At 52.9% G+C, this 11,306-nt stretch overlaps 1 protein-coding gene across 1 annotated transcript; it reads right to left on the reverse strand.

Annotated features, from left to right (window-relative positions):
* Positions 1–6,960: 6,960 nt before the first annotated feature.
* LOC123130314 (uncharacterized) lies at positions 6,961–8,639 on the reverse strand. The gene is made up of 2 exons (XM_044550236.1): positions 7,731–8,639; positions 6,961–7,616 (listed from the first exon to the last, which is right to left on the reverse strand). Exons 1-2 carry the CDS (start codon positions 8,146–8,148, stop codon positions 7,471–7,473), a joined length of 564 nt encoding a protein of 187 aa, XP_044406171.1. The 5' UTR covers positions 8,149–8,639; the 3' UTR covers positions 6,961–7,470.
* Between the last annotated feature and the right edge of the window lie 2,667 nt (positions 8,640–11,306).

An 11,306-nucleotide genomic window follows, 5' to 3' on the forward strand; every position in this document is an offset into this window, starting at 1 on the left:
TGGGGTGTACTGCTACACTTGCATGCCTTTCGGACTGCGCAATGCAGGCGCAACCTTCCAGCGGCTCATGCACATCGCCTTGGGTCGGCAGCTCGGGAGGAACGCTGAAGCCTACGTCAACGATATCGTGGTGAAGTCTTGGGAGGCGAGGACCTTGATCCAAGACCTGGAGGAAACCTTTGAAAGCCTCCGCCAAGTGGACTTGCGGCTCAACCCAGAGAAGTGTGTGTTTGGCGTCCCTTCCGGCAAGCTGCTGGGCTTCCTTGTGTCCCACAGGGGGATCGAGGCCAACCCATAGAAGGTCAAGGCCATTGAAGACATGAGTCCACCGCAAACCCTCAAGGAAATGCAGAAGCTTGCTGGACGGGTGACTGCGTTGGGACGCTTTATTTCCAAGTTGGGAGAGCGAGCCCTACCCTTCTTCAAGCCGATGAAGAAGAAGGGCCCATTCGAGTGGACCCCGGAGGCTGACCGAGCATTTCAAGACCTCAAGAGATGCCTGACTAGCCCTCCAGTGATGGTGGCACCGCGACCTCTCGAGCCCCTGGTGCTCTATCTTGCCGCCACTCCCTACTCCGCCAGCGCGGCTCTAGTGGCGGTTCGGGAAGAACACCAAGCCAAGGGCGCATCGCGCCGAGCTGCACCCCCAGCAGAGACGACGCAAGACCAGGAGGGCGCCATAAGGGCCGCCGCAGTAACAGCAGAAGAGCAAGCTTAGCAGGACGACGCTCTCGAACCCGCAAAGGCCTCGGCAAGCGATCAAGCATGGGGGGCTCCACCACCTCAGGAGGCACCCCAACTTCCGGAAGACGCAAGCCTCATCAACACGCCTACCCTCGTCGAGCACCCGGTATACTTCGTCAACACGGTGTTACGGGACGCAAGAGCATGGTACCCCATGCCTCAGAAACTCCTTCTTGCGCTCCTGGTGGCCTCACAAAAGCTGCGGCACTACTTTCAAGGCCACCCTATCAAAGTCGTCTCGGCCTACCCACTAGAGAGGGTGCTCAGGAGCCCCAACTCTGCTGGAAGGGTCGTTGAGTGGAACATCGAGTTGCAAGCATTCCAGTTGGAGTTCAGCACTACCAAGGTCATCAAGGGAGCCGCACTCGCTGACTTCGTGGCAGAATGGACAGACGCCCCGACGCTTGAAGTAGGCGAAGACCAGTCCCTGCTACCTCTTGAGCACTGTGTTGGTTTTCCCTTGAAGAGGAAAGGGTGATGCAGCAAAGTAGCGTAAGTATTTCCCTCAGTTTTTGAGAACCAAGGTATCAATCCAGTAGGAGATCACGCTCAAGTCCCACGCACCTACACAAACAAATAAGAACCTCGCAACCAACGCAATAAAGGGGTTGTCAAGCCCTTCACGATCACTTATGAGAGTGAGATATGATAAGATAATATTTTTGGTATTTTTATGATAAAGAGAAATAAAGATGCAAAGTAAAATAAATGGAAAAGGAAATAACTAAGTGTTGGAAGATTAATATGATGGAAGATAGACCCGGGGGCCATAGGTTTCACTAGTGGCTTCTCTCAAGAGCATAAGTATTACGGTGGGTAAACGAATTACTGTTGAGCAATTGATAGAATTGAGCATAGTTATGAGAATATCTAGATATGATCATGTATATAGGCATCACGTCCGCGACAAGTAGACCGAAACGATTCTGCATCTACTACTATTACTCCACACATTGACCGCTATCCAGCATGCATCTAGAGTATTAAGTTCATAAGAACAGAGTAATGCTTTAAGGAAGATGACATGATGTAGAGGGATAAACTCATGCAATATGATATAAACCCCATCTTTTTATCCTCAATGGCAACAATACAATACGTGTCGGATCCCTTTCTGTCACTGAGATCGAGCACCGCAAGATTGAACCCAAAGCTAAGCACTTCTCCCATTGCAAGAAAGATCAATCTAGTAGGCCAAACCAAACTGATAATTCGAAGAGACTTGCAAAGATAAACCAATCATACATAAAAGAATTCAGAGGAGAATCAAATATTGTTCATAGATAATCTGGATCATAAACCCACAATTCATCGGATCTCGACAAACACACCACAAAAGAAGATTACATCGAATAGATCTCCAAGAGAATCAAGGAGAACTTTGTATTGAGATCCAAAGAGAGAGAAGAAGCCATCTAGCTAATAACTATGGACCCGTAGGTCTGAAGTAAACTACTCACACATCACCGCAGAGGCCATGGAGTTGATGTAGAGGCCCTCCGTGATCAATGCCCCTCGAGCTTTGGAAAAGGCCCCGAGATGGGATATCTTGGGTACAGAAGGTTGCGGCGGTGGAATTAGGTTTTTGTGGTGCTCCTGGATGTTTGGGGGGTACGTGGATATATATAGAAGGAAGAAGTACGTCGGGGGAGCAGCGGAGGGCCCACGAGGGTGGAGGGCGTGCCCCCTGCCTCGTGGCTTCCTCTGTTGTTTATTGACGCCCACTCCAAGTCTCCTGGATCACGTTTGTTGAGAAAATCATGTTCCCAAAGGTTTCATTCCGTTTGGACTCCATTTGATATTCCTTTTCTTCGAAACCCTAAAGTAGGCAAAAAAACAACAATTTGGGCTGGGCCTCCGGTTAGTAGGTTAGTCCCAAAAATGATATAAAAGTGTAAATTAAAGCCCATTAACATCCAAAATAGATAATATAATAGCATGGAGCAATCAAAATTATAGATACGTTGGAGACGTATCAGTCCCTCTCGCTGGGAAGCGAGGCGCCCGACGACTAGGTCATGTATTTCGATGGTGCCTTCGCGCGCCAGGGCGCGGGGGCTGGAGCAGTGCTCATCTCGCCCACTCAGGACAAGCTCTACTATGCCGTGTAGCTCTGCTTCCAGCAGGGCGAGAAGGTCTCCAACAACATTGCAGAATACGAATGCCTCATAGCCGGCCTGAAGGCTGCAGCGGCACTGGGGGTAAAGCGCCTCACCGTCAGGGGCGACTCGCAGATCCTTGTCAACTTCTCCAACAAGGTATATGAGCCAAAGGACGAACACATGGAGGCATACCTTGCGGAAGTACGCAAGATGGAGAAGCAGTTCCTGGGCCTGGAGTTGCAGCACGTGTCCCGGGGAACCAACAAGGAAGCCGACGACATCGCCAGAAGGGCATCCAAGCGACAGCCCCAGGAGCCGGGCGTCTTCGAGGAGCGGCTCTTCAAGCCATCAGCAACACCACCGCTTTCAAGAACAGCTCAGCCTTGGGAGGAACTCCCGCAGCCGCCTGCCACAGGAGCCCCAGCCTGTGGCTTGACCTTGGGAGTGCGCCTACTCTTAGCGCTCGAGCCTCATGAGGGATGCTGGACCAAGGAACTCAAGGAATACCTGGTGCAAGGGACGTTGTCGGAGAAGGAGGAGGACGCGGAGCGTGTGGCCCGGCAGGCCACGGCATACTGCATCCGGGACGGTGAGTTATACAGGAAGCGGCCAAATGACATTTCACTGTGTTGTATCTCCAAGGAACAGGGGAAAGAGCTGATAGCCGACATACACGGCGGGGACTGCGGGCACCATTCGTCATCGCGAACCCTCGTCGGCAAGGCATTCCGCAATGGATTCTACTAGCCTACGACGCTCAATGACGCAGCTGAGCTAGTGATGTCCTACGAGGCCTGCCAATTTCACACCAAGCAGATCCATCAGCCAGCTCAGGGCCTCCAGACCATTCCACTCTCGTGGTCGTTCGTAGTGTGGGGGCTAGATATCCTAGGACCGTTCCCTCGGGCGCCTGGGGGCTACCGATACCTCTACGTCGCCATCGACAAGTTCACTAAGTGGGTGGAGGTTGAAGCCGCCCGCACCATCCCAGCTGGCTCTGCGGTCAAGTTCATCAAGGGCCTCGTGAGCCGCTTTGGGGTCCCCAACCACATCATCACCGATAATGGCTCGCAGTTCACTAGTAATCTCTTCAAGTCATATTGTGCTACCATGGAACACAGATCTGCTATGCTTCGGTAGCGCACCCCAGGAGCAATGGCCAGGCCGAACGTGCCAACGCGGAGGTCCTGAGAGGCCTCAAGACTAGGACCTTCAAGAAGAAGCTCGAGGCCTGCGACAGGGGCTAGCACGATGAGCTCCAGTCCGTGTTGTGGTCCATCCGCACCACCGCCACCAAGCCGACGGGCGAGACCCCGTTCTTCCTCGTCTATGGAGCAGAAGCAGTCCTCCCGCACGAGGTCAGACATCACTCCGCACGAGTCCTGCATTTGATGAAATGCAGCGGGACGCCAGGCGAGGGATGGACCTCGTGCTGGGGGAGGAATGTCGTCGCGAAGCAGCACTACGGGCAGCAAGATACCAGCAGGCGCTGCGGTGGTACCACTGTCGCAGCGTCCGCTCCAGGACGCTCGAGGTGGGTGACCTCGTCCTGAGGCGGGTCCTCTCCAAGGAAGGGCTGCATAAGCTCTCACCCATGTGGGAGGGCCCGTTCAAGGTCGTCCATGTCTCCAGGCCTAACGTCGCACGCCTAGAGACACAGGATGGGGTACCCATCCAGAACGCCTAGAATATTCAGCACCTCGAGAAGTTCTACCCCTGAAGAAAGGCCTAGCGCCTGTGAAGAAGGCCCAGCGCCTGTGAAGAAAGGCCCAGTGCCTGTGAGGATCGCCGCCCGTGACACTCTCACATAATAATGAGTGGGGTTGTACACGCCCCGGAGTCTCAGGAGTGCCGCCCTTGGGCCTCGGGGGCTCCCTCCCATGTCTTAGTGGCAGCACTTAGCTCTGCGCTGGTGAGAAGACGTCGAAGACTAGACTAGGTGCCGGACGCGGCTTTTCATTTGCTTTCCGAAGTTGGCTCGCCTCTCTTTTATTGAAATTGGCTTTCTGGTGTCTCTTGCTGGTCCCGCCCTTTCGCTTTCTGCCTTTGTTTCTGCTTTCATTTCTTTGGTCGGCATGTACTCTCTCGCGCGTTCCGCGCGAGGGGGCTAAACAGGTACCTTCGTGAGCTTCACCTTCTGAGCTTCCTTCTTTTGTTTTCTGCGAGGTACCCTCGTTCGAGCCCACAAGCTGGCGCACCTCTCTCTCTCTCTCTCTCAATCCGTGCCCCTCCAGTGCCGCGATATGAAGCATTGGGTCAAGGCTGCGACCAAGCCTCGGGAGAACGATAAACCTCTTAACGATTTTTTTGCAGTTCCTAAGCGCCTATCAGGTCAAGGAAGCCTCGACAGGCACCAGGAAGCAAGCAAGCGCCCCGTGAGGAGGAGGCTACTCCAAGCAAGTCAAGCTAAGTTATCCCTACACAAAACGACGATGTTGCGACACAGCACAAGAGCAACAAACATAGCATAATGATTGAGATCATAGTTCGATACACGCCCCTCCGGGGCCCATTCTGGTTTCTTTTTGATGCAGGAAGGAAAGGAAGAACAAAATAAAAGCGGCTTCTGCCCCTACATCAGTTCACGGGGGCAGGCTCCTGGCACCGTCCTGAGCTCAGCCCGATCCCTCCTCGCGCTTCACGATGGCGCGTCGATGAGACGACCCACTGCTGCCCTCAAAGAGGGCACGGCGGCGTGGCGGCTGGTCGTAACCACCGCTGCTGGGGATGTCGCTGGAGGAAGAGCCGCCGTAGTTGGACGAGACGTGGTCGGCCCCAAGGGCGGGTTCGCCCTCGTCCTCATCACGACCATCGCCAAGGCCGAGCACCTCCTCACCGTCGTTAACCTCGGGGCAGCACCCGACACGGCGACCATCTTCCCCAAACACCCTCACGTAGAGGGTCGCATCACCGTCATACTTGAAATGGAGGGTGCACCGCATGCCCAGGCCGCGCGCAGGGGCAAACGTCTGCCAGCCACGGGCCAGGGCTATGTTGCCTGCTACGGGGACCTCGACCGTGACCCAGGAAGCCCTGCTACAGCAGTTGTCCGCTTGCAGCCAGAGCCCGCCTGGACCCGAGGCTGGCAGCTCATCAACGAAGAAACGCGAGAGCTGAAGCCAGTTGCCGGCCAGGTTCTCCGACTAGATGACAAACTCCGGCAGCACCTCCACCGAGTGGAAGCGCGGCTGGGAAGGCCGCGTGACCACGACACGTCTCCCTTCATCGACAGGACCGCCGCGATCGGAGCGGCCCCTACCATGCGAAGCGGCACCGTCACGGCTGTGCGGGGCTGCGGTGGGGGTCGCAGTGTGCTTGCGGGGACGACCGCGTCCATGCTTGGGCGCCGGAGAGCCGAGCCCCTCGCGAGGGGCCTTCCCTTTCTCCATGGTGAAGAACCTCTTCGACGGCACCATTGGTGTTGCAACTGGCGATGGACCAAAGAGTAAGAAGCAAGCAGAATGGGAAGAGATGGGCGATGGGGGCTCCGCCCCCACCTCCCATTTATAGCCAAGGGGAGGCCAACCGCCGGCCTCCACGACCTATAATAATGATGGTTTTTCCTTGCATGCAGCAGGGACTCGTCAAGTCGGGCAGTTGTCGAGGCATCGTGGGGAAGCGGAGACGCCCACGTCTAATCAACTGCCATGCGTCGACCAAGGTCGCAGGCTATTGGGGCCCGCGGCGCTCCGCGCTTGCTCCTTGGCTTCGCCTCGAAGCCAAGCCCGAGCGCGCCTTGGGCACGGGGGCTACTGTCGGGGTTCTGGGAACAGGGGTACCCAGACTTGCCTGCCTGCGGCCCACGGCGTGGCCCTGCGAGAGGGCCCGTACGACCCTTCTTCACCAGCAAGGACTCAAGACCCTCGCGAGGGGCCAAGCCTCACGAGGCGAATGACGCAAGACCTCCTCAGGAGCGGCCTCACCAGGCTTGCTTGCGAGGGGCGGAGAGATCAAGGCCAGGCAAACCTCGCGAGGTTCCAGTGACGTAATCCATGACGACCAAGGCTAGGCGGGCGCCAGCGCGCACAGTGTCCTTGTTTCCTCTTTGATGCTAAGGAAGTAAGCGCAGGCGCGGAGTACCGAGGCGTCAAGCAAAGGTTTCCATATCGATGCAACGAGACCAAGACCAGAAGGGTGGCAAGACGGAGGTCACCATGGAGCCCAAGATGGCGTCACCACCAGAGCCTATAACAGGTGAAGACCACTTTTGTCAAGATAAGTTGTACTAGTTGTCCCCTTTCGAATTGGCCATTGTTGGCTCCCTTCCCGCTTAATATTTGGGGAGAGGACCAGGGCCTCTATAAATAGGATTAGCCACCACAATAGGAGGGGGTGGAACAAGGCTGGAACTCATTCAGCACATCCTCTTACCCACCAAGCACAAGAACACCTCTCCTCATGAGGCTGTTCTTCCCCTTGTACTGTTCATCCTCAACCCAAGAGGCAATCCACCACCACACACTGGAGTAGGGTATTACACCACAATGGTGGCCCGAACCAGTATAAATCTTGTGTCCCTTGTGTTTCGAGTTCATCGAGTCAGTACCTGATATCTTAGCGAAGCTAGGACGTGGATCGGTAGGGGGAGATCTTCACGCGCACCCCAGTGTTCGAACTGTTGAGATTAATTCTGTAAAAGGGAAATCTCCCCTTGCCCAACGGCCAAGCAGTTGCATCGCGCGGACGCCTGTGTCCTGGCAACCGGCGCATCTCTCTGGAACCGACACCTCCTCTGGATCGTTGTGTCTCTCCAGGAGATATATAAGCGTCCTGTAAACCATCGTCAAGGGATTCAATCATTCTGATTTAAAACACGTTATCAACACGTAGACAACCAGCGAGAGCGAAAGGCAACAAAGAAAGGAGAAGAGAGGGAGCACTTGCCGCCAGTGAGATGCCTGGCCTTGTTTCCTTCTTTCTCCGCCTGATCCGTGAGGACGGTCGTCGCTACCGTCGCCGCTACCATGGCGTTGGTGGTCTCCGACGTTTTCGTCGTAGGATGCAGGCCGTTCGTCATTTCGGCCGTTGTGCTGCTGGCCGTTATGGTCACCGCGCCACTGGACGTGGCGCCCGTGGTGGTCACCGTGCCACTGGACGCGGCCACGGCGTTGACGGACACGTCGCTCCTGGTGCTCGCCACGCCCACGGGCATGGCCTTGGCGTTGTTGCGCGTGCGCCGTCTGTGAACAGGGTGCTCGACCCATGGCTTGTGGCCGGTCCGAGCGCCCCTATGGTGCACAGCGCCGCACCCCACGGTTCTCTGCCTCCACCCCTCCTCCACCGGCAGGGTGGCTCCCGCCATCGACACCGACACCGGATGCCGTGGCCGCTGGCCCGAGCCGCCGCCCGCATGGCTATGCCCCGGTGCCCTTGCGCTTCGTGGTGGATGAGGAGGAGGCACTCGCCTTCATCTCCGCGCCAACCAGCGCCTCCGGCGTCGTCCGCCTTGGAGCCGACATGGAGAACGCCAACGCCAACAGCCCGCTTCAGCAGGAGACGGCAGCGGGCTCGAGCAGTCGTGCCGCACGGCGCTTCGGGCATCTCTTCGGGCACGCCGTCGCCGTAATCGACTACCGCCCCAGCCGCCGCCCCGGTTCATGGGCTCCAGTGAGCCTCGGCCTCGCTAGCGCCGCGCCAGAGGGTGCTCGCCCGGACCCCATCGTCATCGTGTCTTCTTCGGACGAGGAAGGCTCGTCGGTGTTGCGCCGGTGAACTCCGGCGCCGCGAGGGGCTGCGGCGGCCACTCCAGTCACCGGCGCCGTGCAGGGAAGGGGATCGAGCGGGTGGTGCGGTTTCGGGTCTCAGACCCTTATCCGTAACCGCCGCCTCCTCCCTCTCTTATGCGGTGGGGCTGCGGGTGGGCTGGCCAAAGGCCATGGAGGCCCATGCCCAGGCGCCTGATGTGTCCTCCAGCTGCCTCCTTTCTGGTCTGATTCATATTTTTTTTTCTTTTCTCTCTGTTTTATTAACAGTAGTACTAATTGTTGTATTTATGCAGTTTTAGACTATGTTTAGTACTGTTTAGTACTTAGATTGACTACTACTTACATTCTAGTCCTGTTTTAGATTTATTCTATATCAGGACTTGTGTAATTATTAGTAGGTGTGTTTATATTATGTAATGGATTGCGTATAAATAAATTACCGGAGTTCATCTGGGAAGAATGACATGTTCCATGTGTTTACCACATCTCATTTTTATTGAACATGTTTTTGCGATTGAGATCTTCTCTCGCATATCAAACTTGCAAATTTTTGAATATTTCTCCCTCATCTTATTTGGAACCACAAGGTAATGAGTTGTGATCTACTGCTCATTTGCAGACTATCCTCTCTTACTGTGAGGTCTACGCTTTGTCATTCTCGACAAACGATTACCTCCAACATATATTCCTTATATCTGAATTGTAGCATACATAAGGTAATAGTGATGTAGCCTATTACTGTGAGATCTAAGTGATCTTCAAAGTGTTATGTTCACACAATTGAGGTTGAGAATTTTTCAAGTTTACACTTGAGTGTCAATTTTTTGCATTCTTATTACACAACCATGATGGTTTTTAATTTACCACCCATAAATTAATTATCTCTGGTTTTCCCATGTAGGCAAAGATGACTGCCAAAGAATTTGAGGAGCTTGCTCTCAATGGCCACAATTATCCTACATGGGCTATGGACATCAAGATTAGTCTTGCGTCCCGTGGGATAGCGCGTGCAATACAACCCCCGGAGACTCCTCTCCCGGCTGGGGCCACGCCACTGATAGAACAACAGAACTATGCTGCCTTATTCATCATAAGGCACCATATTCATCCAAATCTCAAGTCTGAGTATTTATAGGAGGAATCTCCTAGTACTCTGTTTCTGGCCCTCAAAACGAGGTATGAACAGCAGAAGGCAGTAGTCCTGCCCAAAGCACTCCATGATTGGACTCATCTCCGTCTTCAGGATTTCAAGTCCATTGGTGAGTACAATCATGTTGTTCATAAGATATGTTCCAAACTGCACTTTTGTGAGAAGGAACTTACTGAGGGGGAGAAGATAGAGAAAACTTTGTCTACTATGCTCCCTTCAGATAGGATCCTCCAATAGCAATAACGTGCTCGTAACTACACTGTCTATTCCGAGCTTATTCACATGTTACTTCAGGCTGAAAAGCATGATGAGCTACTCGCTAAGAATGGCTCTCAGCGCCCAGTTGGGGCACAACCTTTACCTGAAGTTCATCTGAATGTTGCAAATAGACAAAAGTTTAATGGTACCTCTCGAGGTAAACAATCCAATTCCGAGCATAAGTGAAAGCGCAATGGGAACATGAGATCTAGACACCCAGGCAAGGGAAAAGGCACTTCAAAGCCCAGGTTTGATAAATCTAAGCTTTGCAGCAAGTGTGGATGCTACACGCATTCTACTGAAAAGTGCACAATGCCCAAGCATCTTGTTTTGTTGTACCAGCAATCTCAGGGACGCAAAGCACCTCAAGGGAAAAGGTTTGAAGCCAACTTCAACCTTCATCCGGATAGCGCAAAAGGAGCTGGTGATTCGCACGATGTTCCTCCTGTACCGAGCAACTCCATGGTTCCTTATCTGCCTGAGGATACTGCTGAAATGGAGAACACATTGATTGAGTACACCGCAAACAACGTGTTTGGCGACTTCGACTAGTCCCTCAATCTCCTAGTGATCTACTTAATTATGTCCATTTGTGATGATTGTAATAAGAAGATAAGTTTGTTGTTGTCTTTATATTGTATTGTATCAGCATATTTGATATAATAAAGATTGTATTCTATGTATTAACATGAGGTTTTCTTATTGAAAATTCTTTTGTTTTATATAGTTTTCTACGGGGACAATCCGATGGAAGAGGAATTATGCCTTGTGGACAGTGGTACCACAAACTCTATACTGAGGGAGATGAAATATTTCCAAACTCTGAAAAAGATGAATAGAGATATTCTAACTATCGCTGGACGCGATACAATGATTGTTGGTACTGGACGTGCCATATTCACCCTCCCAAGCGGTACAAAAATGACGATTGAGGATGCTTTATTGTATCCCAACTCATCACATACCCTGATCAGTTATCGAGATATTCGTAAGAATGGTTTTCATATTGAAACCCATGAAGACAACAAAGAGGAGCATCTACTCTTTACTAAAGATGACGGATATGGCAAAAAGGTACATGAGAAAATTCCTTCTATATCGTCTGGTTTGTACTATACGTACATCAAACCCGTGGAACATGTTGCATACAAAGTAATTTTTCAGAATGTTAACGCATTCCAAACCTGGCATGATCGCCTAGGCCATCCTAGAATAGGGATGATGAGAAAAATTACTAGCAATTCCATTGGTCATAATTTGCTTGAGTCAAAATTTCCTCAATCTTCTGATTTTGTGTGCACATCTTGTGCCACGGAAAGCTAATTTTGAGGCCCTCACACCTCAAAA

Source organism: Triticum aestivum, chromosome 6A, assembly GCF_018294505.1.
Source record: "Triticum aestivum cultivar Chinese Spring chromosome 6A, IWGSC CS RefSeq v2.1, whole genome shotgun sequence".
NCBI lineage: Eukaryota > Viridiplantae > Streptophyta > Magnoliopsida > Poales > Poaceae > Triticum > Triticum aestivum.

Excerpts from the sequence above, each read along its gene's own strand:
- LOC123130314 (XM_044550236.1), bottom strand. The coding sequence starts at position 8,148 with ATGGCGGGAGCCACCCTGCCGGTGGAGGAGGGGTGGAGGCAGAGAACC. Across the intron at positions 7,617-7,730 it reads GGCCAGGCATCTCACTGGCG|GACGCTTATATATCTCCTGG; the intron begins GCAAGTGCTCCC and ends GATGGTTTACAG.